At 39.6% G+C, this 27,461-nt stretch overlaps 1 protein-coding gene and 1 long non-coding RNA gene across 4 annotated transcripts in view; one reads left to right on the top strand and one right to left on the bottom strand.

Moving 5' to 3' along the window:
• ARB2A (ARB2 cotranscriptional regulator A) overlaps positions 1 to 18,095 on the top strand; it is a 418,957-nt gene extending 400,862 nt beyond the window's left edge. For 2 of the 3 annotated variants that reach the window (XM_055564819.1, XM_055564806.1), the window contains 2 exons: positions 4,114 to 4,189; positions 14,988 to 18,095. In XM_055564819.1, the coding sequence (XP_055420794.1) occupies positions 4,114 to 4,189; positions 14,988 to 15,168 (257 nt within the window). In that variant the 3' untranslated portion in view covers positions 15,169 to 18,095. The remainder of the gene's footprint in view (positions 1 to 4,113; positions 4,190 to 14,987) is intronic. The other variant, XM_055564812.1, reaches the window with a different exon arrangement.
• LOC129639707 (uncharacterized) lies at positions 74 to 26,998 on the bottom strand. The gene is made up of 4 exons (XR_008708563.1): positions 26,831 to 26,998; positions 21,994 to 22,071; positions 21,641 to 21,766; positions 74 to 958 (listed from the first exon to the last, which is right to left on the bottom strand). It is a non-coding gene; the product is annotated as an uncharacterized LOC129639707 (long non-coding RNA).
• Between the last annotated feature and the right edge of the window lie 463 nt (positions 26,999 to 27,461).

Raw genomic sequence — 27,461 nt, 5'->3', positions numbered from 1 at the left:
CTTTCTTTTTTTCTTTTAAAGTGCATCATCACAAAATCAATCAAAATAGACAATGTAATAATGTTATGCCAGATTTATATTATTCACAATAATTTGTTTTATATGATATTTCATTTGTCTCTATTAGTTAATGTTCTGAGTGCATTTGGAGACTATTTTGCTTATAGTTCACAGTTTCCTTAAATTTACGACTAGAAGGAATGAAAGCTCTAAGAATTACAAAAGAAAAAGCTGAAATTATTCAGATATGATTGTTTATGTAGAAAATTCAGAATCTACAGATAAATTTTTAGGATGACAAGGGTAATTTAGGAAATTTGCTAGATACAAAATAATTATACAAAAATCAATTGCATTTCTATATACCAACAACAAGCAGTTAAAGATCTGTTTATGGTAGCATCAAAAACATGTCATACTAAAAAAAAAAGTTCAGGGACATAGCATGTGCATAAATTCACTCGACACAGTAAACTTGTCTTTTCTCCCCAGATTGATAACAGAAGTTTAAGGTAATTCTTATCAAAATCCCAGCAAGATTTTTTTGTAGGTACAACCCTTTGAGGTTTCCAAGACAACCATCACTTCTGACACCAACCACAAGTCGGCGTCACTAAGCCATCTTCAGGTTTCGTCATTTGCCAGGAGCACGCACAGTGCTCACCATTATAACAGTAAAGGGGTGTAGACTAAAATCAGCCAGGGAGAAGCGCACAGGGCAGAGTCCAGGCAAGTTCCAAGGATGAATTTCCATTTGTCCTCTTCCAGTCGTGTCTTGGCTAGGGCTATCTTTTCCCAGCAACAGTGTGTAAGAATACACATAGAACAGTGCAGACTGGGGAAACTCACTTGAACCATGGTGTCCAGAGTTTTTATTGGGACTCAGCTCATATTGACATGGTTGACCACCTGCATTGCTGACTTTAATCTCCAGATACTCCAGAGGTCCAGCTGAAACCTTTTGAGGCAAGGTCAAATAAATCATTACTGTACAGTAGACATACATAACTTTATTCTAAAATTTATATAAAAGGGCAAAGGAACTAGAATACTCCAAACAACTTTGAAAAAGAAGAATAAAGTGGGAAGAATCAGACTCTCTGATTTTAATACATCACTGGCAAAGATACAAAGAAAACTAGATCACTCACACATTGCTGGAAGGACTGTAAAATTGTGTGATGACTATGGAAAACAGTGAGGGAGTTTCTTGCAAAACAAAACATGCAAGTAATATACAGCCCAGCAGTTGTACTCTTGGGCATTTATCCCAGAGAAATGAAGATTATGTCACAGAAAAATTCATACATGAATATTTAGAGCAGCTTTATTTATAATAGCCAAAAAACTGAAAACAACCCAGATATCCTTTGAAATGGGAGTGGTTAAACTGCGGTACATCCATATCATGGAACACTACTCAGCAATAAAAAAGAATGAACTATTGATTCATACAACAACCTGGATAAATCTCCAGAGAATTAAGCTGAATGATAAAAGCCAGTCCCATGAGATTATGTACTGCATGATTCCATTTATATAATATTCATCAAATGACCAAATTCTAGAAATGAACAGATTAGTGGTTGCCAAAGGTTAAAGAAAGGCTGGAAGGAAGGTGGATGTGGCTATAAAGTGAAACATGAGTGATCTTTGTGGTGATGGAAAGTTCTGTAGCTTAACTGTAGCATGTTAATATCCTAGTTGTCGTATTAAACTATGGTTTTATAAGGTGTTCCTGTAACAGGAATCATAAACAGGACACAGGATCCATTTGTGTTATTTCTTACAACTGCATATGAATCTATAATTATCTAAAAATAAAAAGTGTAATTATAAATGAATGAATCCAAAAAATTGAAGTGCAAATCCTCTGTGGAGAAACTGATAAACCTTCATTAAGAGACATTAAAGATGATCTAAATAAATTGCAAGATATATCACAGTCACCGATTACAGGATTCAACATTGTAGGTATATCAGTTCTCCCCAAATTAGTGTATAGGCTTACTACAATTCCAAATCATTGAGTGACTGGGGCAATCTATAATGGCTACTTTACCACCTTGTCTTTCCTTCACCTCCTCTTCCTACTGGCTGCACAGCAGAGGTCTGTGCTTTTGAGAGTCTGACAAAACAATATAAAATGATGCTGTAGATACAAAGGTTCATCTGACTCACGTATGAATTCAGAATACCACTAGCACTTTGCTTTGTAAAGTCACCAGTTTTAATTGCTGTGATCTTCCATATGCTTCCATTTCCTTTATTTCAAAAGAAGACCCATCATCAAAATAGTGCAAAAACCATAGAAAACATCTATGAATTTATGCTTTATTATATCTTAATAGCATTTAATAAGTATCAGGTTTCTGGTGAATTCATTTCTAGACAGTTTTTTATACAACACATATCTATTAGCCTCAGCTGTGATTTCTGGAATAAGAAGTTTTGAGGCATTACCCTCAAAGGATTTGGAGATAAAACAAGATATTTTCATACATGAAATGACTAGTTAAGCAAAGTAAGTATATGATAATATAGTATATGCTGCTGCTGCTGCTAAGTTGCTTCAGTCGTGTCCGACTCTGTGCGACCCCATAGACGGCAGCCCACCAGGCTCCCCCGTCTCTGGGATTCTCCAGGCAAGAAGACTGGAGTGGGTTGCCATTTCCTTCTCCAATGCATGGAAGGGAAAAGTGAAAGTGAAGTCGCTCAGCCGTGTCCGACTCTTCGCGACCCCATGGACTGCAGCCTACCAGGCTCCTCAGTCCATGGGATTTTCCAGGCAAGAGTACTGGAGTGGGGTGCCATTGCCTTCTCCATAGTATATGCTATATATACACAAAACACTGAAACATGAAGAAAGGAAGTGGTTGGTGTGGGGTAAGGAATCAAAGAAGTTTTATTAGAGGAAGTAAATATTGAACTGAAAGTAATAAGACATCTTCTGAAAATGTTTTATTATAATGCTTAGTCAATTTATAAATATTAAGCAAATATATTTAAGCAAAGTGTCAGTATAGCTATGGCCTGTCACAGCTGCTCTGGACTTTAGATTTCTCACTTGTGAAATGGAGCTGTTAGATGAAATTTTATCTTGGGTTCTTTCCACATCTTTACTATCTTATATTTGCTATGTTTCTATCTGCATCTAAATTTGAACCAAGCCCACTACATCTTGGGAATGCAAGCTCTTGAACAGTTCAAGTTTGACTCTCTGCAAGTTCTCAGTTCTGACCCTGTCCTAAACGTCATTTGATTCTAGTAAATTGTATTTACTAGAGAAGGACAGCACTTTAGCTAAGTAGAACTATGAGATACTCTATACTTAACAGCTAGTTACTAGCGGGCTGTGGATCGCCTGCACCTACCTCCTCAGTTTGTTGGAGAGAGCAAGAAAAACACTCTACTCCTTGAGTTTTGGTTATAGAGTATCCAACCACTATTACATTCCAATTTTAGAGGATTTTATTTCTAGACTCTAAAAGCTGGTATACACTTCAGTATAAGGTACATTGGTCCATCTGTGTTGAAGATGAGTAAAGTTTGACCACTGCCTTCAAAAACTTCACCATGGTAATCAATCTCTTCTCTGACTGGACTTCAGAATCACAGATGCCCAGACCCTGAGATTTTGAAAAGGTTTAAAAATTGTCAGTTGACTTGGGCCTGGGAGAATGGGGGATATTTATAGAAAAACAGTTGATGGATTAAACCCAGAAAAGAAGATTCAATCCAGGGAATGGAGGGCTTTAAACCACGTGGAGGAATTTCTACATAATTTGAAAGATTCTGAAGAAAATTGGATATGTTTGAGCAGAGAAAGAGGTCTGTGACACAGAGGATACTTTAGAATTTTTCATCCGGTAGCAGGGTACAAGACAGAAGAGGGTGAAGGCAGTGAAGTTTAAGTTAGGAGGAAGTTTCTGGAGGCTAAATAATAGGTCATTAAATCCAGACTGGTAACAGGGGAATGGAAAGGGAAAAAAAAAGAGATTGGAAAAACTTTGCTGAGGTATAACTGTCAGGATTTGGTAACTGATTGGATCAGGAGTCAGGGAACAAGCAAAAACAAAATCAAAGCCTACTGAGAGGCTTGTATGTTCATAGAAGCGAAGAAAGTGGGAAAGCCTGCCTGGAGAGCAAGTCCACAGTCACGTCTGGAGGCCTACAGACATGGAACACGGTGAGAGCACATTCCCAGCCTGGTACCTTCCCACCACACACACCAGCCCAGAGGGTCAAGAACCCAGACGCATCAGCGGAGAAGAGCACGGTTGTTAGGAAAATGCTGTTTCTAATCCAGCTACTACTTTGAAATATTTTATTAGGCTGCCTTTCAACTCTTAACTACATATGACTGTTGCCTACTACTATAACTCACTTTATGTGAAACAGAAGTAGGTGTGTTTTATATTCTGAAGTGTGCGGGAGGAGAATGATCTACAGGTGGGAGGAGTTGATAAGTGCAATCAGGGAGGGTTAAATCCATCATTCCAACTCCCCCATAATCCATTCAGTCTTTACCAAAAAAAAAAATAAAGGGTACTCTTTAAGTACAAATTATATTTCTCCTTTGATGAAACTCTGCTGCTTGTACTTGGAATAAAATTAAATTAATTCCATTGTACTTGAAATAAAATCAAAACCTTGCACTGTGGCCTGAGAAACCTCACATGGCTTGGAGGCTGCCCACCTCTCTGAATCGTCTTCCACTTTCCCCTCACCCTCCATACTCTGGGCACTGACTCTTCAGTTCCTTGACTGTGACTTGCTTGTCCCCTGCTCAGACCCACCCTCCCCCGCACCCCCACCCCCAACCTCCCCACATCCCTGGCCCTTGTTCTCCCAGGACCCTGCCTAGAGCATCCTCCCCAGACCTGCATCTGGCTCCCTCTTTCCATTCTGGTCTCGGGTCAGAAGTCTTTTCCATCAGGTGTAAATGGATGACCACCTCTCCTCCTCTTTGTTCTCTTCACCTCCGCCATTGCGTGTGTGTGTGTGTGTGTGTGTTTCCCCCACAGTGCTTCTGACTCTGAAACTATCAGGTTCATTGGTATACCTGGTTATCACTTGTCATCCCCACCAGCACGTATGCTCCAAGAGCAGAGTCTTTGTATATCACTCACAGGACCCATGGAAAAAACTTCCCACAAAATATATCCTCTAGAATAGAATCCACAGTTGAGGGAAGAGGACCACAGAAGACTCAGATATTTGAACTAGTAAATGATTTTATTTTGCGTAGAAATAAAGTATTTTGCAATCCATTCAATCTCTCCTTGCCGTCACTTTCTCATTCTCTCTCTCCCTTCCTCCCCCTCACTTCCCTTCTCTTACTTTCTCTCCCTTTCTCCCTACTTCTCTCTTACTTACACAAACACACACACACAAAGTCAGACTGGCAGCCATAAGCCATGGGTAGCTAGTGAGGAACACAGAGAAGCTGGAAGAAAAGGGAAGCCTGACAAGATACCTAGAAAGCTGCACTAGCCCTCGTGATCAGAAGCAGGCCCAGAAAGCTCTTTGCTGCTTGTGTTGGAAATAATACGATCAAATACCTATGGAAACAGCTATTTCATGATTCTTTGCATTCCTTATTTAGAGCTCTGTGCTTGTACAATCCTCTGGTAAGTTCAGTTCAGTTCAGTTATGTCCGACTCTTTGTGACCCCATGGACTGCAGCATGCCAGGCCTCCCTGTTTATCACCAACTCCCAGAGTTTACCCAAACTCATGTCCATTGAGTCAGTGATGCCATCCAGCCATCTCACCCTCTGTTGTCCCCTTCTCCTCCCGCCTTCAGTCTTTCCCAGCATCAGGGTCTTTTCCAGTGAGTCAGTTCTTCGCATTAGGTAGCCAAAGTATTGGAGTTTCAGCTTCAGCATCAGTCCTTCCAATGAATATTCAGGACTGATTTCCTTTAGGATGGACTGGTTGGATCTCCTTGCAGTCCAAGGGACTCTCAAGAGTCTTCAACACCACAGTTCAAAAGCATCAATTCTTCGGCGCCCAACTTTCTTTATGGTCCAACTCTCACATCCATATGTGACTACTGGAAAAACCATAGCTTTGACTGGATGGGCCTTTGTCAACAAAGTAATGTCTCTGCTTTTTAATATGCTGTCTAGGTTGGTCATAGCTTTTATTCCAAGAAACAAGTGTCTTTTAATTTCATGGCTGTAGTCACCATCTGCAGTGATTTTGGAGTCCAAGAAAATAAAGTCTCTCACAGTTTCCATTGTTTCCCTATGTATTTGCCATGAAGTGATGGGACCAGATGCCATGATCTTCGTTTTTTCAATGTTGAATTTTAAGCCAGCTTTTTCACCCTCCTCTTTCACTTTCATCAAGAGGCTCTTCAGTTCCTCATCACTTTCTGCCATAAGGGTGGTGTCATCTGCACATTTGAGGTTATTGATATTTCTCCCAGAAATCTTGATTTCAGCCTGTGCTTCATCCAGCCTGGCATTTCACATAATATATTCTGCATATACATTAAATAAACAGGGTGACAATATACAGCCTTGACGTACTCCTTTCCTGAATTGGAACCAGTGTGGTTCTTTGTCTGGTTCTAACTGTTGCTTCTTGACCTGCATACAGATTTCTCAGGAGGCAAGTCAGGTGGTCTGGTATTCCCATCTCTTTCAGAATTTTCCACAGTTTGTTGTGATCCACACAGTAGATCGCAGAGCTGGTAAAATTACTTTTGAAAATGACAAGGGGAACCTAGAAAAAGAGAACTTTTGCCCACACCTGGGCTCAGATTTGCCAGGGAAACAGTATTCCTGGAGGCAGGCCTTGTGACAACGCTAAGAGTAGTACACGAGACAAGAGGACTTCCACACCACCTGTCTGGGTTTGATGAGCAATTATAGCAACTAAAATGTGTCCATCTTCTATTGGCTAGGAGAGGTGCACTAGAGAGGTCTGCCAGGTTTCGTGTTGGAGACCCATAGCTACTGCAGGCTCTCTACTCTGCCTGAGAAGAAGTTGGCTTCCCAAAGTTGTCTCCTTGAATCTTAAGCTGCCCAGTGCCCAAACCACCACCCACTCCCCTTCCAGAGATGAGAGAAAAGATGCTGGAGGAAAGGACAGACTTTCCCAGAGCTGCGAATGACCCAGAAGTTTCTACCACTGATTTTTTTGCCTTTGTTTCAGCCTGTTATCCCTAGTCAAGCTTGATGACTTGCCTTTAGGGTCTCAACACAATCTCAGCCTTAATGGGTTTGCAGCGTTGTTAGCAGTCGAAGACTTGCCTGTCTCTCCTTCCACGAGTAATTTAAGCAGGCCTGTGACGCATTTAGTGAGCTGCTCTTGGCATTTTCCTCACTCAGCCTCAGTGACCACCCCACTTTGTTTGCCCCCACCCCACGTGACTGAGCCTCACACTTGTGCTTCTAACTTGGAGAGTCACCATCAGGAGCCCTTCTGTGTTCAAATATTGGTAGATTTATTCTTTTAAATGATGTTCTCCTTGGAAGCTCTAGAATTCATTTTGCAATGAATTTTAATAGTAATATATGTTTTCTTTCTGTTTAGAAGGCACATTATTTTTCCATGCTCTAGTATTTCTCTAATTCTTTATAGCTTTCTAAAAATAACCACTGGTGAGCTCATAAAATCATTAGTTAATCCCACTGGGACTCAATAATGCATATTACAGACCTCCTGATTTTTATATATTAGATTTTCTCAAGAATTCCCTTACCTGTTATTATCAACATAGCTATATTGACAGGGTCTTCATTACTTCCTAATTGCTCATATTTCTTTTTCTTGTTAAAGATCAATTTTTAAAATCAATCCTTGTCAGTTTGAAAGTATCATAGATATGTTATCCTGTTAATGTGTTTCATATCTTTCTGTTTTTTTTCTTTCCCCCTTTATCGTAAGAAGCATATAAAATTTATTCATTATCTTTTTCTTTAAAAACAAATTCTTTTGCAGGGGAGAGGGATGTCAAGGAGAGGGTAGGGAAACATAGTTGTTTTTCCTCCTAAAATAAAGATATTAAAAAGGATATTTCATATTCAGAGGTGACTTTGCGAACAGTGATATTCCCTATTCTAAACCAGACCCTAAAATGTAAATTATGCATAAATTGTTGAAATTATTCCATGACCTTTTGGTTTCAGACCATGTAAAATAAGGTGACTAACAATAACTAGAATAGTGAATGGCTGCCCAAGAAATTCTTCTAAATTATCTTTTCTTTTCTTTTTTTATTTATTTTTTTAATTTTATTTTATTTTTAAACTTTACATAATTGTATTAGTTTTGCCAAATATCAAAATGAATCCGCCACAGGTATACATGTGTTCCCCATCCTGAACCCTCCCCCCTCCTCCCTCCCCATTCCATCCCTCTGGGTTGTCCCAGTGCACCAGCCCCAAGCATCTAGTATCGTGCATCGAACCTGGACTGGCAACTCGTTTCATACATGATATTTTACATGTTTCAATGCCATTCTCCCAAATCTTCCCACCCTCCCCCTCTCTCTCAGAGTCCATAAGACTGTTCTATATATCAGTGTCTCTTTTGCTGTCTCGTACACAGGGTTATTGTTACCATCTTTCTAAATTCCATATATATGCGTTAGTATACTGTATTGGTGTTTTTCTTTCTGGCTTACTTCACTCTGTATAATAGGCTCCAGTTTCATCCACCTCATTAGAACTGATTCAAATGTATTCTTTTTAATGGCCGAGTAATACTCCATTGTGTATATGTACCACAGCTTTCTTATCCATTCATCTGCTGATGGACATCTAGGTTGCTTCCATGTCCTGGCTATTATAAACAGTGCTGCGATGAACACTGGGGTACACGTGTCTCTTTCCCTTCTGGTTTCCTCAGTGTGTATGCCCAGCAGTGGGATTGCTGGATCATAAGGCAGTTCTATTTCCAGTTTTTTAAGGAATCTCCACACTGTTCTCCATAGTGGCTGTACTAGTTTGCATTCCCACCAACAGTGTATGAAGGTTCCCTTTTCTCCACACCCTCTCCAGCATTTATTACTTGTAGACTTTTGGGATCGCAGCCATTCTGACTGGTGTGAAATGGTACCTCATAGTGGTTTTGATTTGCATTTCTCTGATAATGAGTGATGTTGAGCATCTTTTCATGTGTTTGTTAGCCATCTGTATGTCTTCTTTGGAGAAATGTCTATTTAGTTCTTTGGCCCATTTTTTGATTGGGTCATTTATTTTTCTGGAGTTGAGCTGTAGGAGTTGCTTGTATATTCTCGAGATTAGTTGTTTGTCAGTTGCTTCATTTGCTATTATCTTCTCCCATTCTGAAGGCTGTCTTTTCACCTTGCTAATAGTTTCCTTTGATGTGCAGAAGCTTTTAAGGTTAATTAGGTCCCATTTGTTTATTTTTGCTTTTATTTCCAATATTCTGGGAGGTGGGTCATAGAGGATAAATTATCTTTTCAATGAGACCTAACTCATACTGTCCATCATATTATAGTAGTAAACCTCACCTCTGGAAAATCTGGGTGTGTGTGTGTGTGTGTGTGTGCACGCGTGCATGCACACATGTGTGATGTCACTTGAAGACTGATTATTTGCTTTCCCAGAGAATTCTTCACTTTATTAAAAGATTCACTGAAGTAGATAACCTGTTTCTTCCTTTAAAAATATTCTATTTACAGAAATTATATTTACATATAACTTTTTAAGACATCTACTGCATAAAATGAGGTACAGCTTCAGAGTAGTCTACATCTACCAAAGTAAACATCAGGATTTTGGCTGCTAACTCAGTAGCATATTTTGGCATAGTTTTTGCCAAAAAAAAAAAATTCTAAGCACTAAGATCAAGTGAAGAGGAGTATGGACAAGGCAGATTTGCAAGAAACACTTCAATTAAAGTCATCATAGGAAGAAGTAAGGGACATTAGACAAGGCAAAAGACAGCAATGTTTTCTTCTCTCATGCTATTCTTTGAGCATTCCACTGACAGTACTATTTCCAACTGTTTCTTGTTTAATTTCTAAATGCTGATACATAAATGTAGCCTCCTTCTTTCTCAGTTCCATTACAAGACACTGTAATGTGTGGGGTGTGTGTAATGTGTTTGTATGCATAAAAGACACATAAAGTCTTTTGGGAAAACTTGACTCATTTTAGCAATTTGATCTTCCTCATATGACTTATAGTCTCATCCTTTATACTTAAAGTGTCTAACCTTTTTGACCATTTGTGCTATCTCTACCTCCTTGAAATTTGCTATAGTTCATTTTTTAAACAATTGAGAGATAAAGAACATTCAGTGTAGTATTTTAATTGGAAGATCCCCTGTCTACTACCTTTTGGTTATTTCACAATGAACAACGTCACTGACAAACAGTATTTGTGAAAGAAACATTAAGTAAGTGAAGTAAAAGGCACTTTCTACCCTGTGTAAGGATAAAAGAGCTAGCTGTAGGTAGGGTTCAGGTTATAGTAAAATTAATCTCTAATGTAATGAAAAAGAATTAACTTCATTTTTATTTAAGCTGACCCTTGATCATCTAAAAACATATTATTTTCACAAATATTTTGTCGTGCTTTTAACTATCCTTAAATAAATTCTAGAGATAACATAATTCACCTACTTACAAGATTGCTAAATTGTTGTATTCCCCTAGTTAACATATGAAGGAAATAAAAGAAAAATAACCCATAATAATATGCATGCTAAGTCGCTTCAGTTGTGTCCGACTCTGTGCGACCCCATAGATGGCAGCCCACCAGGCTCCCCCGTTCCTGGGATTCTCTAGGCAAGAAGACTGGAGTGGGTTGCCATTTCCTTCTCCAGTGCATGAAAGTGAAAAGTGAAAGTGAAGTCCGACTCTTAGCGACCCCATGGACTGCAGCCTATCAGGCTCCTCCGTCCATGGGATTTTCCAGGCAAGAGTGCTGGAGTGGGGTGCCATTGCTTTCTCCGAATAATATGCATATCACTATTTAAAGTGCTCAAGAAAACCTGCGTGGGTCCTGTGCATCAGCTCACCAGGAATTCTACATCTACAAATACAGGCCAGTTGCAGGTGTGCTTATCAGTGGTTCAAGAACTGTGAGCAGTGAGGCCAGTGATGAGATATTTCTCATATAGTAATCCATTCTTGGCAATACTCTGAACAACACAAGGCACAAAATTCCTTCACTTTACATGGTACCTGATTCCTGGAAAATTGTGTTATATTAAAGAATCATGTCGGAATACTTTGTTAAACAAATCTAAATTCTAAGCCCATAATCATAAACAAGTTTTACAACTACACGAAACATTTGAAAACCATGTACAGTGCAGAACAATTCTTCATGCTGTAATGCCCTGCAAACTGAAAGATGTTCATCTCCTCGGCCTTCTCCCAATAAATGTCAAAAGCTCCTCCCAATTGTCTTAACCTCCAAAAAATTTTCCTACAGATTTCCAAAATGCCCCAGAGGCCACTACCATGTCCATTAAGAACCACTGATTATGACTGAGCAAGGGCACTTTTTTGTAATAAAGAACTGAGATCCTGCACATTTATTTTGATACTGAATTGATTTTATGGACTAGGAAACTGAATTTGCCCCAAAGGTGAATCATCCAGTAAGAGAAAGCCTGCCAGTCTAAAAGGATACAAAAATCAACCTGGGAAAACCCTTTGTCTCCTCATTGTGGGAACAACTTAGATTAGGAAAATGGGAGTTTGAAAAGGAGAAAGATGTTCACAGTCCCTAAAAAGAGGAGTTTTTGCTAAGGGTAAAGGTGTGGTAGAGCAAAGACCAGGCCTGACTATAAAACCATGTTCATCTCCTTCAAGTAACATACGTTAGTGCTGACTGGACTAGTTTCCATGATACCTACACGTCACTGCCGTTTATTAATAAATGGCTGCTTTTTTAGTTAGCCTAAACTTCCCCCTTTATTTGCTCTTATGAACAGATGATATAATGGCCTTGTGTTCCCATCCTGACGGAAGCAGTTCCCCTAAAGTGGTATATTTTTTAATTACTAGAAAGCTGCTGTCCGAAGTTTCCATTCTGTTAGTATTGCTACGGGTGGATATTCATACTAATTTGTGAATATTTTGATTGACCTTTGGCCTTGAATTTTCAAAAATGGTCTCCAAACATGTTTTTGAAATGTGTATACACAGGCCCAGATGGACATGCAACTACCTAACTTCCAAATGCTATTTTTAAATTATTAAAAATCTACTTTTGGTAATTTAGAAAAGAAAGCCATTTTTATATAAGATATTTATGTTACCACTCCTTAGTTCAGGGAGAATTCTCCCTCCCCCACTTCATTCTCCACAATTCAGTTTCTAACCCACCTTGCTTATTACTTTACTCCTGGCAATTTCCCTTCCTCCGACAGAGCACACATTCTCATTATTTATTCTCTTAAATTGCAAGGGTAAATATTGAGGGCCAGTGCAGGTCTTCAGTTATCTCAGGGACTTTGGTCTTTTCAGCCCAAGACTAATCAAGCAGAGAGTCATCATAAGCTAAAACTAAAAAGCCTTTGTAGTGACTTTATCACCAGGGAAATTTGTTCATCCTTCAGAAAGACTGTCACCAGGAAAGAAAAAAAATAAAGGAGTTAAAATTGCTTCAGACCATTTGACTCCTTAAGTCCCTCTAGATTCATACATTGAATTGGTTTTCAAGAGGTGGGAGGAATTATGAGAGGAGTTCCCTAAGAAAGCGTACAAATTCAGCATAGCCTTGATAACATTAGTAAGTCAAAGTGTGATCACTATGGAGGAAATGCCAAATGAGCCTGGAAGCATGGGAAATGAGAAGGAAAAGAGACAATTAACACCTTTTTTTTTTCCCTATTGTGTTTGGGGATGGGTGTTTCCATGTAGTATACGTTGGAGAATAGTCAATACAATTGACTTAAAAATGTTTTTTCATTATAAGTGCTACTAGTAATTATTATTGAAATGAAACTGGACTTACAAGACTCTAGAAACAGGGTTGGTCGTTTCATAAACCGGTCCAGAAACTGGGCCCCCTTCTAAACATACCCATGAAATATTATTTAAAGTAGGTATGTCTGAGCTTATCTAGAACTGCTCACAAACTTCTTTTGTATTTGGAGAATATAGATGACTCCAAATTCAAAGGAAGTCTTTAAGACTGTTAGCTGAATAAATCAGTGAAAGTTATATACTGACAATAAATATCGGAAAGTTAAATATATTCTAAAGAACTTGAAATTTTGCACACTTATTGATGCAGGCACACATATATATAATTTTTTTCCCCAAGAATTCTACTAAGACATCAAAATCCAGTCAGGCACGTTAGGATTTGCCAGGATAAACCTACACTCATCTTCTTTCTCCCCCTGACTAACATTGAATTTTGCCCAAAATGAGTAAGCAAATGGAAAGATGACCTCATTTTTCAGTCTGAACACAGCAGTGTTGGGGGATATTTCTCAAGGATATGACTTCAGTACTAGATCTTAGTTCCAAATGCAGGTTCATTAGGCCAATCTGTAGAGGACAGGAGGGTAGAGAGCATCCTTCTGAGGACACCTATTAAAAGAGGGGCTCTCTAGTAAGGCCAGCTCCCACAGCTAAGTCACAGGCACAGAATATAGCTTTCTGCTCTCTGGTCGAGGCAGCCATAGCATCCTTATTGTTGTAACTCCCAGATTGTGATACTGTCACAAAACTGTTGCTAGGCAACAAATGTGGTTACCAGGACTCAGCGAATAGCTGAAGGGGAAAGCAAAGTGTTGCACCATTGTAGAGTAACCATAGCAATGACCTACTATTACAGACTAAAGAATTATCATTAACAATGTTAAAGTATCAGACAGAGGCCCCGAATCCAGAGACTTCCAGGCAGTGTCCCTCTGCATAATTGAGTGATCTAGGAAGAGATTTCAACCGTTTCAAAGCTATTCACTCATTATTTCTAGGGGGACAGTCTTTGTTGCTGTCATTTTTTTTTTTTTAATTTAAAAAGTGTTCCGTTTATAAAGCTATTAGTAAAATGATGTGAGCTATCCCAAGGAGTCAAAAACAGGTTAACGGCCTCATCTCGTCTTCTGTCTACATCAATGTTATTATTTTTTTGGTCTGTCTCAAACTGAAGATTTTATTAAAAAAAAAAAAATTTACATTAGCATGAAACTGAAGCCCACAGAAAAGAAGCTGTAGTAAAATAAAAGAGCTCCATAAACTGACCACTTAACTTTCATTTGGTGAGTTGCATTCCTCCTGACAACATAGGGGGGCCTAGAGGCTGTTTTACTAGTGACTGCCTTGAAACACTGAGGGGTTTTGTTTAGCTTCTGTAAAACTGTCCCCTAAGATCTGTTAAAACACACACACACACACACACACACACACACACACACACACGTAAGCTGCTGGGACACTAAACTCGGACGTGTTTGCTTCTCTGGGAAAGCAAAGAACCGTGAGTGCTCCGCGGTGGGTGCGGCAGCGGCCGGGACGCCGAGCCGCGCCGGGGAGACCAATCCCCGCGCGCGCCGGGCGTGGGGGCGGTGGGTGGTTTTCCCCGGCGGGAGAGGGAGTGGCCCTTCCCCGCCCCGCGCCTCGATTGGCCCGCAGGGGGCTAAGGCCGCGCCTCGGGCGACCGCTGGAAGACTAACGGGCCGCGTCCGCGCATCACGGTCGTGGGGTGGCCGTGCTGGGGGGGCTCCGGCCCGCGACGGCGGAGTCCCGGGGTCGCGGGCCCGGGCGGGCGGAGCCGCGGAGTCGGCCTGCGAGCCTCCCCCCGGGGCGGGGGGGACCCACGTGAGCCCTCAGGTACAGGGGTGGTCCCCAGGGGTCGGCCCCAGGGGGTCGCAGGCCGCGGAGGGGCGGGGGCGGGGGCGATGCTGGGGGGGAACGCGGTCTCCCGGACCGACGATCGGCGGCCCCGTGTCCCCCCGCCCCTCCTCCCGCGCCGGCGGCGCGCGAGGCCACCGCGTAACCCCCCTACCCCTTCCCCTGTCTGTGCGTTTTTTCAGGCACCGACCGCCACGAGCTCACTTCCTGGAAGAGCTTCCCGTCTATTTTCAAATTCTTCACCGAAGCCTCCGAGGCCAAGAGCAGCTCCCTCAAGCCGGCTCTGACGCGGCGCTCGCACCGAATAAAGCACGAAGAGCTGTAAGAGGAGAGCGAGAGCGAGGACGCGGAGGGGGGCGGTGAGGGGGGAGGCGAGGAAGCGCCCCCGGAGCCGGCGTCCGCCCGCCTCACCCCACCACACACAAACACACACACCCGCCGGGCCCGGCGAGCCGACTCCCAGCCCCTCATTAGATTGTTTTCCCCCTCGGGCCTCAGGGCCGTGATATATAAATATATATATATGTATGTATATATATATATATAGACACATCTAAACGGCGTTCGGGATTGTTTCTAGATGAGTGCAACTGTCAAAGCAATCCGGGTCCACCGGTCGCGCCGGCGCTTCCTGCGGGCCGAGCCCGCGGCTCCGCGCCGACAGAGGCTGACGGTGCCCTGCCCGGCGCGGTCCGCGCGCCTCAGACGGTCCCGACGGAGCCCGCGCGGGCGCTGCGGGGCGAGCGGCGTCCGCGCGGTCCTACCGCCCGCCGCCGCCGCACCGCTCCCACGGCCGCCCCCCCGCCCCCCCCACACACACTTTACCCAGAATCGTGTCCATTTTTTCTCTCTCCGAACCCAGGCAAACTTTTTATTCTAGACTTAAAAACTCCATTTTCAATAGAATTTTCCCTAAGGACTTATGTCTTTTTTTTTTTAAGAAGTTATACAGTTACCCATCCAAAACCAAACTAAACCCCCCCAAAGCCAAGTTCAAATTCGGAACATGCATGCGGTGATGTACTGTGTAGTATGAGGAGGGCAACTTGTGCTCTCCCTAACAATCTTATTTTTGAGACCAGAAGTGCACACACACACACACGCACCCCAAAAAAATGGATAAAGTACCGAATCCACGTTATGGCGGAAAATCCTTGCCAGTTGAATATGAGGCTTTACACAGGTCTCTAATTGCACTATCCAGTGCATAGTGATGAGCAAATCGTTTAAGTACATGAGTGAAAGGTTTCATTTTCAGTGAAATTTCCAACTTCATCACTAGAATTTACTTTCTAAAATACACAGTGTGTATTGGGTAGCATTGTAATTTAGATAGCATAGTTAAGTCTTGTTTAAATCTTAATGTAGAGGAAGTTTGTTGTTCTTGTTAATCTTAACTGGATTGATACGTTCTGAGCTTTGGGGGTGGGGGGGTTGTTAGGCCTTTTTAGGGAGATAATTTTTTATCCTTATCAGGAAAATGAACTTGTCTGCTCTTGAACCTTTTCCTTCTGAAAGACTTAGTGTAACTAAGATGATTCTTTTTAGTTTTCTGCTCCAACAGTATGAAAGACTTTTCTCCTCCCAACCCAATGGTATAATTCGTAGTAGTCCACCTCCTTTGTAAGGTTTTGCCCTACGGTTTCAACAGTTAAGTTTTTTAATCCAGCTAAGATCTGGCCAACAACACTGTGAAGTATAAGGTAAAAAAAAAAAAGTTAAGATTTTGCTGACTTTTAAATTCACATGTTAAATCTTAACATTATCAATTTTTTAATTGCTTGTAGAATTTAATTACCTAGAGAAGATTCTGTTTCTAATAAGTGAGGATCTGAATTTAATATTTTTCCATCCTTTTTTAAAGTATATGCAACAATATGCCTGCCTTATTTGAGGTCATGATAAAATGTACCCAAAATGACTTAGGACTGTCTGACTCCTCAGAAGAATAACTTAAAAGGAAAACCTCATTGTTTTTATATTATGAATCGATTTCAGCAAGTTTTAAAACTGATAGTATCTGTGTTTAGTACACAAGTGCTTTAATTAGTTTTCATAATTTTAATGATGCTAAGTTAAGGTGATCTTTCTTCAGTAGTCTTATATGAATATCTTTTGATGTTATTTTAGCAGAAACAACATAGGTGGAAAAATCAAAACATCATTTTATCCAAGTATAACTCCAACAATGTCAAGCATGTTGGTCTGCAGTCTTTTCTGTTTAGAAGTAATGGTGAACTGTGTTAACTAATGGTACCTTCCACTGACAGGCTTTGAGAATTTATACCGATTGTATGTATTTTTCAAAGTGTTACAAATTGTGTGGTGTTTTCAGTATCTGAAAATGTTCACAGGGAACTAATTTTATTGTTTTGTTTTTTTTTAAATCAGCACTTGTACAGTAGTCAGTTTGTGAAGCTTCTACAACTGAATTAGAGCAAATACGCTCGGGTTATAAACCAAATCACTCCTATTCCTTCTCTTCAGTTTTCTCACCTCTTTCTTTAAAAACCTTTACTGGTAACTGGAGTAAATCACTGTTTAAATTGCCTTTAAAACTACTGTGTTATTAGGCCTTATTTACACTATCTATAGAGAGCTATTTGCAAACTTAAGTTGTGTAAATACAGTTTCTACTTGTGGATCTAAGCTGTTGCCACCGGGAGAGAGCTAGGCATCCCGCCCTAGACCTCCAGCTGATTATTAGTAAGATTCCTTGTAATGTGGAATTTTTTATAACCTGTTGATTACAGGTTTCTTGGTATGAATATAATACTGTTATATTCACCTCAATTTTCCAAGAATAACAAGTCAGTTGGTAGTAGCCCGCCTGCTTGAACGAGATAAGGGTTAACAAAATTTCTGCTCTGATCTCCCATTCTGATTTCTTTAGACAAGTTTTCAGCAGAGTAGAGGTTTAAAGTTTGGAAGTGGGCTTTTATCTTTCTTTTTTTAACTGTATAGTGAGTTCTTAGAGGAAGTGTAATGGAAAGCAAGGAGTTGCTGATAAATCTAAGGTTCAGAATAGTCCTGTTAAAACTTAAAAGCCAGATCCTGGCTTTGGAGCTTTCTAAAGATACATAACCATACAGCCATTAAAGGTTTTCATGGATATTTGAATGGGGAAGGAGGAGATGTACTTGTAATAATTGTTCTTTTCTCAAGTTTCTACCTTGTGCTTCAACTTGGATTACATTATTGTTTATACCAAAAGAAAACTAAAGCACAGGAGTTTCCTATATATGATATATTTCTGTTTACTATTTTAAAATAAAAAACAATTTTCCCAATATTCAGTGATGTGTTATTCTTGTTCAGAAGTTCATTTTATCACACATAGAGGTCAATAAAAGAAATTTAAAAAGAATGATGGGACAGCATTTATCAATATTTTAAACCTACAGCTGCTTATTATTACTATTATTATTGCTGTAAAGTAATATCCTAACTTCAGTTGAGTCACTCTTTAGGTTGGAACTTTCACAAAGCTAACATTTGTTTTTAAGACCTGAAATATCTCCTTAGCTACAAGGAAATTAGAACCTGTTGTTAAACTATCATTTTATAAGATATACTTTATATGGTAAACAAATGTGTTTTCCAGAAGGAGTCTGCTGAGATTAAATTGCTCCCAAATCCCTATATAGATCCTGGATGTGTTATTACCTCTAATCTAAAAATATCCTGTTTACATGTATTTCACAGCTTTTCTTTCTTTAAAACCTGTAACTCCTTTGAGGGAGTGTGGATGACAAAATAATGTTTCCTGTATTATCAGTGCTAATAAATTAGAATTTTTCATTTTTCTCTGGATTACCTGGGTAGGGGGTGGGGAGGGGGGGTGGTCCAATCCAGACACATGTGTGTCTCCCGTTGTAATCATGGATTGTAACTGTAAACTGACAGGTTCCTTTCGGTGTCTGTAATCCTAGCTCATTTCAGAAAGATTACTATTACAGAAAGTCTAAAATTTCCTCAAAAACTTTGCCTATGCCTCTATAGAGGAAAAAAAGTCTTTAAATAAATGTAAGATAGTCTCATTTTTGAAATATGGGTGGCAAAAAAGGATAATAGTGGTGGTTATTTCATGATTACTTATTAGGAGGTATAATAATATAAAATAAAAGACTCCAGGAGGTACCCCTTTCAAAAATTGAATACTTTCCTTCCTTCCTTCCTTCCTTCCTTGTATAGTGTGACTGAGTGGGAGTCTCTTGAATTGTTCGTCTTCCTTTTATCTAATATTCTATTAATCTCCAAAAAGATCAGTTTGAGTCTGGGAAAGGGTTTTTAATCAACACTTCACAGAGCTTAAAGCTACCCTACCTAAAGCGTCAGCTTTGTTCAGCGGTTTTAGATTTAAAGCATTGCAACTGTCATGCACTGTACTAAAAGTAAAGAATGTACACCAAGTGGAAGACGTTGAAAAGAGGAAAATAGCACAAAGTCGATTAACAGATTCGAGAATAGAAGTAGCCATCAAAGCATTCCAGCGTTTATCTCAAAATCTATGTAGGGTTAAAAAAAAAAGGCAACAATGATAGTTTTAAACCTCACACTTAGGAGGGATGAATGTTGATTTAATTGATTCATTTGGATCGATGTTTTTAAAGTTTCACACCACTGATCTTTCATGTAGTGATGTCTTTAGCAGTCAGTGGTCTGACATGAGCCTTCTCAGATTTCATCAGTGGAGCTCTCTGTGACATCTGAAATTATGCAACAGCCTGCGCAATGGTAACTCTGGAATTGGGAGACCTTGATGCCAAAGAGCATGGTTACATTCAAGAACTCTTGTTAATTCTTAGCACAAAGGTTTTAGAGGAGTGGTAATTATAAATGAACCTTAAAGGTTAAAGTCACCAAATATTATGTAGTGGGCTTTAATTGCTAGATAGGAGAAAATCGTCCTGAAAGTTTGACCATTAAGTGGATATCATGCAGTGACCAGCCTTTTCCCTTTGAATGGAAAAAAGCTTGAAAATGGAAATTTGATTTAATCCATGAGGCCTTCCAGGCAACTTTTCCCAGTCCTTTGCCTTGAGATTTGTTTAAAAAAAAAAAAAGAAAAAAAACCTTTCATTATATTCTTTGTATTGTTGAGTTCTATTTGAAACAGACATGAAACATGTTTCTAGAGAGAAATCTAGAGAGGCCCTGCATTTTTCTTTCCAGATCATTCCACGTTTTCTTCCTTGGCTAATGCATCGGGTAATATGGGAGACTGTCATAGGTAAAATAATGTTGAACTGTACTTTGTAGCCAGCCTGCAGTACCAATACAAAGAATCCGAAATGAAAAGACAACCAACACCCCCACGAATGATATGTCTCTTTTTAAAGTTTACAATTTGAATAATGAACTTGGATAGAAACTTGGCAGGAAAACAAACCATGGCACCATCACATCACCAACCATTTTCACTTTTCTGTCCAATTTCAGAGTGCATGTGTTTGTGAGTATTTCACTAGATCAGTGACAGCTCTTTATTTGCATAATTATATGCTCTGGTCTGAAGAGAAAACTAACCCCCAAATTTCATGGGTCACCAAACTGCAACAATCAATGTTTTATCACGTATGCTAAGCAAAATCTAAGAAGCTATATGAAGTTTCTTGGGGAGTTTTTACTCCTCAGAAAATTAAAGAGTTTTCCCCTCCTGAATAGATTCAAAATCTTTCCAAGTTCTTTGTAACTGAATTCTGTTTGAAGGCAAAACTAGAGATTAACATGTAGATCTGGATCTTAAACTGACTAGCATTACTTCAAAGTGGCTTAAGAAGAGCAGCATTTTTGGAACACTAAACTTTTAAATTCTAAGTATTGCCTTTCATGCTAACAGGTAAAAATTATTGGTCAAATTATGATGAGCCAAACTGAAGTCCAAATTAACCGCAATTGAATATAAAGTTCATTACCTTTTTTGAAATACTCAGGGTTTTTTTAAGACCTAACAGAAAAATATGTATATATGCATATATGCCTGTGTGTATGTGTACACACAGACATGTACATATCCATCCATGGGGCATATATGGCCATTCCACCAGGATAGACAACATATACAGTATGTGTATGTCTTTTCAGTGCAAGTAACCTAGTAGGTATTCCATGTATGTTGGTCACGGGGATTGTTTGTAAATTTACTTTCTCTTAAATAAATTTTTCCTGTTGAAATTCTGCAAGACATTGTAATAAACATTTTTGAATGCCTCAAGTTCATTTGCATCTGCAAATTATCTGTATGTAATGTGTGTACGGTTGACTTTATTTCATTAAAGAAGAGTTGATATAAACCGTTGGTGTCTTTAGTTTATAGGCAATCAGCCAGACTTGAAATAAAATACAACACAGAGACACATGCAGAGTGACTGTTTGTTATGGAGTTATTCAAAATCCTGGAAAATATACTTTTACCTAGGCTTTTAAGGAGCATACCAGGTGCATGATTTAATTCTATTGCAAAAGGACTAGGTCTATATTTCACTTAAAAGCATAAAATACAATGCCTTTTTTTAAAGTGACCTGTTAGTAATAATAAATTAACAATTTATCATGTAATTTACTTTCATCAAGAAAAACATTAGAAAAAGAGAAACATTGAGCTAAAAATTTTAAGAAGTGCATGGTATTGAAGTATTTTATTCTCTGTCTTGGAGAGGAAGAAGTCTTTAGGTCAGGCATCTGAAATTTCCCAAAGTGTCCCATTATTTCAAGCAAAAGAGAAACCAATCTCTCCCAAGTTCTTAATTAAAGTTGGATTACAAGTGGAAAACTCTTCTTTTTTAGTGCAAAAACTTAAACATCTGCTTATCAGGAGCACAGCACATCTCACCTCGCTACTGTCTTTCCAGAATGTTCACCTGGTTATTATACTCTCTCTGCACCACCCTTCATCTTCCTCCCCAGAATCTGCTGCTTGTCTTGGATTCTTCTGCATGAAAATTCCTCAAAACTGAATCTGTAAAAACAAATAAAGTTTAGCTTTTTTTGTCAGAATGAGCTGGTAAGCAAATGAGTTAACATTGCTGTCTGACTAAGCAGTAAAGACTGAAAAATAAAGAGTAGAACCCTTCTCGATTACCATTTAAAGATTTATAGGTTGGGGACCTATGAGCGTCTGAGATCAATTTGCATTTTATTTTTAATGTATAAACTTAAAAGGAAAATAATAGACAATATGTATACCTAATTACTTTTTTTCCCTCCATGTGACCTTTGTGGGACCTTACGATGAGTTACAAGGGTCTCAGTTTTCTCTTCTGCCTAGGACACAGAAAAATCTGTTACGTCACACAGAATTCCACACATGGAGCAGTTGCCCCTATAGCTGAAAGGGCTAGCGTTCTCTTTTTATCATTTTCATTTCTTTTTGCTCAAGTACTACCTAATCCCATTGTGCCTGAAAAAGGTACCTCTGATTCAGTTCATCTTCATGTACCTCCAAAGAGTTTCCCAAAGGGTTGTTTTCTTTTTTGTTTTAACTATGATTACATGGCTTTTTTCCAATAAATGTTCCTACCTTCTCTGGGTACTGATAATCAGGATTTATCAACTGAAGAAATATTGGTTTGTTATGGTGGTTTTGGTTTTGAGATTTTGAGGGGGGGGGGTGGGCGTTGCTTTTGCTTGTTGTTTTTTTTTTTTTTTTTTTTTTTTTTTTTTGCTTTGCCTCAGTAAATTACTTAATATCATCCCCTGGAATAGCCATCTCTAAAAATAACCCTAGCACAGTGTGTCACAATTTGGCTTTCATACAGTTTCAAAAGAAAACCATTAAAATTGCATTGATCTCACAAATATTGATCTGGTGCTTGATATCAAATATCAAATGAGATGCTGTCAGTTGCTGCTGATCATCGTGTCAGCTGTTTGAATTCTTCTCCCTTCTTCATTGTCACATGGATTCAAGTTGCTAAGGCTAACATTTTTCGTGTTAATACAATTAGCCATGTTTTTCACATTTTTGGTTTGACCAAACATAGTTAATATTCTACGTGAAATTTAGTCACATAGTTTCACACACACACATTACACATACAAACTTTTTGTAAAAAACATGTATTTTACACATATGTAAAACCTATATATATTTTTTTCTCTTTCTTAAAAGAAGTATGCTTTGCTTCCTAGGTAAGCAATGTTTCTATTTAGTTCTTTATTCTAATTTTGAAATACTTTCTATTTGTATATTGTCTTTCTGGACACCTGTCTTTTAAGAAATCTAATTTGTTTTAAGAGAATGCAGTTATTATAATACCATTTGGAAGCTTAAAGTGAAATCAGCCATTTCAGATTCACACACACACACACAGCAATACATAAACCACATCTTTTATTCTTGCTAACAAAAAACATAACTGCAGTATTTGGCTAGCATGACGTTTAGAGAATTACTTAAATATATGATATTTTTAAAAATAATTTCTCAGTAAGCTCATATTATCTAATGGGCTAAGTCATGCGGTTATTAGTATATGATTTCAAACCTGAAAATAGCTAAATGCCTTTGGATATGTTTAAAGTCTCAAATCACCTTTTCTTCTTTCCTCCTTCCTCTTTACTTTGTATGTCAGTAATTGATAATTACATTACTTTGAAAAATTGGAACACTTTAAGGAGGAAACCGTCCTGTAATGACCAGTTACTGCTGCTGACTCAGCTGTGCAGACAGAGAAATAGGGTAGAACTCTCGTAGAGAGCTTTTTAAATTATACATCATTATGCGTATTTTCCACATTCATGGGAAGAAAAAAAATCTCAGCCGCTGAAGTTTTCGGTTTCCCCGTCTCTCTCTCTCTCTTTTTTTTTTTTCTTTTACACCTAAGCTCGGTTTGGGTGCCGCAAAAAGAAGCGAAATGAAGCCGCGTTCTTCCCAGCACCATGGACAGCACCCAGCGCGCCCCCTTCCCGCTCCCCTCCGCCAGAACCCCGAAGTTGCAGCCCTCGCCTGACTCCTCTCTCCGACCACCCCCTCACCGTAGGAAACTGGCTCAAAATCTTACGATCTGAGCCCAAAGCGACAATGGGTTTTAAAAGTCTACAGTTCGTGGGTGGAGAGGCTTGCTTGCTCCGTGCCCGGTGTTAACTAGAGTGCCCCAGAGTTGACACACCATTTGCCTGCTCCCCGAATTTGCATCTACTTTATCATGAAAGCAGCGCCACTCTCAGTCGCTTGTGGTAGAAGTCTTGGCCGCAACTTTGACCAACTTTTCACCACCACCTCTAAGCTGGCCAGAGCTGTACCGGCTCACCGCTTTAAGAGCTCTGTACTATGAGCTTCATCCTCCCTGGGCTGGTGATCTCAGCCAGGAGAGACCTGTGGTCCGAGAGCTGTACGTCCAGACCCATTGGGCCCTCGGTCGCACGGCTCTGTCTGGGGCTAGAGCCGTCTCCCCGGGGTGCGCCCAGGTGCTGGTTTATTACCTCCCGGTAGCAGGTGGCTCTGCAGCGGGCGCCCGGTCCGCGGCGTGCTAAAGAGCTTGCCAGAAACTTATCTGACAGCACTAAAGAGGGGGCGCGCCTGGCTCAGTACCCACCATTACCTCTTTTCCTACTTTCAGACCTCAACTCCAAGATCCAAATTTCCACAGGTCTCCCTGTTTGGATCTCCGTTTTACCGTAGGGTTAAGCAAAGTACAATAAAGATCACTTTCCGCTGGTGTCTTTTCATTGCATCATCTCCCTAGCAACATATAAGTCAGCACGCTTAAGACTAGTTTTTAAAGATTTCTAACTGCACCTTCCTTTACTGAAACTTGCCTCACTTGTTGGACTTTGAGTGAAATCTCTTCCCTGCCTCCTGAACCCTGTTCTAATCATCTACTCTCTTGAATCGACTTTGAGGACGAAAGTATTTCATTGTGAGTAGACAAGATGGCCCAAACCAAATTTCTATTAAAATATCGATTGTACAAAAATCGTTATAAATCAGCTTGATCCAAACTTGATCAGAAAGGGCCAGGAAAGTAAAAAGGGGAAAGATTTTGGTATCTTACGGTAGGGGGTTTCTTTCCTCTAAAATAGCCTCGATAAACTGATTACAAAACTGCCTTTGTATAGTAACGTGAATTACAATACGTTTCAGGATAAAATGATCCTCTATTTGCCACAGTATTACAATGAAAATTTTCTGTGAATTCCTCAGTTTAGCAGTCAGTCAGCTTCAAAACTCTATTGTTCTATCTCTTAAGACATACAAATATTAAATATTTCATAGGTTAACAATTTAGTCTGTTTTCTCACACAATGCTGCTTGCACAAAATGTTTGCTCCCCTTTTGGTGTGCAAAGTCACTGCTGAGTTATCCCCAAAGATAATTTTTTTTTCTCATAGTTTGGTCAATTTTGTTGTCTCAAGAGTCGTTTTGTCCAAACTCTAAGACAAGTCCGTGCTACAAGAGAAACTCAGCCATGCTGGGAGCTGTTTCACACTAGCGGCATGACCCTGTCAAAACCAGGCAAAGGCAGCCTGGCAGCTGAAGTGTGCAGGATAGCAAAGGGCACCTGTTGAATAATCGTGACTCAGAGATTCAAATATTCTTGACCAGGATCCGCCTCCCCGTGGTGAGACTAAAACTGAAATATCACGATAATGTTTGAATGTCTTTGGTTGGTGTATTTTCCCAGAGCTTATTCTCTGAATTGAGCTTCCATCTTTGGGTAAATTCATTCTTAGCTACCGAGGTTCGGTAACAAGAAAGGGAATCAGGTGTGAAGGACATGGGGCTTTCCTCTGCTGGTTCGGGGGACTTGTGGAGATTTGGGGGAAGTACAGAGCAGTTACTGAACTCCTGGGTGCCTAACATTTGTTCCTTCAGTCTGGGTTTTGGGGAACCTCTTTCCTTGACTGGAGATTTTTCCTTATGACCTGGGGACAGAGTGGCTAAGATTCCTAATTTATTAATCAGGAATTTCTTACTTTTAAAAAAAAAGTGTATTCTTGACACAGTTTCAGAATGACTTTTCTGGGTTAGTCTAAGTAAATCAGAAACTCCCAGACCTGGGTGGATATTTCAGGACCACCTTTGCCAGAGAAAAACGTGGTGAAAAGAAGTACAAGAAACCTCCTTTTAAGGAGACAAATCACAATCAAGACACTGAGTGAAATGATTAGGTCCCTGGAAAGGAGGTTCTCCAGGGATGTTTGCTCACCACCTGTATGCGTTCGATGAAACTTTAACATTTTACAGCATAGATGGCCACCCCCATACACCTTATTCCAAACTTTTTCTTTAATTCCAAGCCCACTCTTCTAGAGGATTGCTTCCGTCCTATTTATTTGTTCTCCTTCAAAGTCATTTAAAATAAGTTTCCTGTCTCTTGCGCATTTGTCAATGTCAAATATACGCTATTTAGTTAAAGAAAAGTGTGTATTTCACATGTTATAAAAGAACAGATTTCTTTGGTTTCTTGGAAATCAGTAATCTCTTAAATACTTTCCAAGACGGGGGTCTTGGAAACCATGTAAACAATAACTACCAAACTTCAACATGACAATATCAGTTAAAATCTGCAGGATGATCATTCAAATTCAGGGTAGGTAATAGGGAGTGATTTCCTATCCCGAGATAAGAAAGGACCCAAGGTGTCTTCTGCAACTTGCCTAGAGAGCTAGCCATCTTGGAGAATCCAGAGGTAATTCTAAACTAGCTTACCTGGAATCTTAACAGCTAGACTGGTCATCAAATGACTGAGCTGGAAGATGGTTGTATGACCACAGGGAGGTTGCAAAATACATTTACCCCATTAAAAAAAAAAAGGCATGATATCAGTCTTTCCTGACATAATTAAAGGTGTGGGTAACACTCTCTTATTTTGTCTCATGCTGTGAAAAAAATTCACCTGCACCTCTGATGAATAAAACTTTAAAGAAAGTTTCAAATAAATCCAACAGTTTAATTTCTGCTTCTTAAAGTTAGTGTGTATGTGAAGAAATAGAAAAGGCATTAAAGCAACTGAGTTACACATTAGCTATCTAGTAGTTTAACATTAGATAAGAAAATACACCTAGTTTTTCAACTTACCCAACTTTTAAAACTATATGTGTTCCTGGAAAGTAATACCTGATTGGATTAAGTTTGCCGGAGATTGTAAACTAAGCTTTCAAGAAGGTAATAAAATATATTAACTCTCTTGAGTAAGTGGTTGGGAGGGATTTATAAGCATTTGAGGATCCGGTGATCCACTGGAAGCACAGTTTACTCAATTTTGAATTTTGCTGATCAACTTTCAACCCTGAGAAAACGAGAGCCATTTGCCTAACTTAATCTGGAACGTATGTTTGCACCAGTAGCAGGTTTTTTGGTTTGTGGTTGGGGCTGATCAAGTTGTAAATTTTCCGCTTTAGGTTTTCAGCGCCTGCTAGTTCAGCCTAACACCTAGAGAGAGGCTTTGCGGGGCTCTCCACCAAAGCAGCCATGGTTTGACAAAAGGTTTCCAAACCACCCAGCTCTGAGTGTTACCGATTTTCCTGAAGATGGGACATTTCTATACAAATTAGTTCTCTGAATCCAAAAGACAAGTAACAAATTACATTCTCTTTTGTCAAAGTGTTTGTAAAATACCTACATGGAGGGTCCCCCCCCCCCCCATTTGCCTTCCTCACCTGCAACCTTTTCTTTGAGGGACACACACGGTTTGAGAGCAGTGAGTGCT

The sequence above is a fragment of the Bubalus kerabau genome, chromosome 1 (genome assembly GCF_029407905.1).
Source record: "Bubalus kerabau isolate K-KA32 ecotype Philippines breed swamp buffalo chromosome 1, PCC_UOA_SB_1v2, whole genome shotgun sequence".
Taxonomy (NCBI): Eukaryota; Metazoa; Chordata; class Mammalia; order Artiodactyla; family Bovidae; genus Bubalus; species Bubalus kerabau.
The sequence above is the reverse complement of the archived record's forward strand: the minus strand, read 5'-3'. Positions and strand labels throughout refer to the sequence as shown.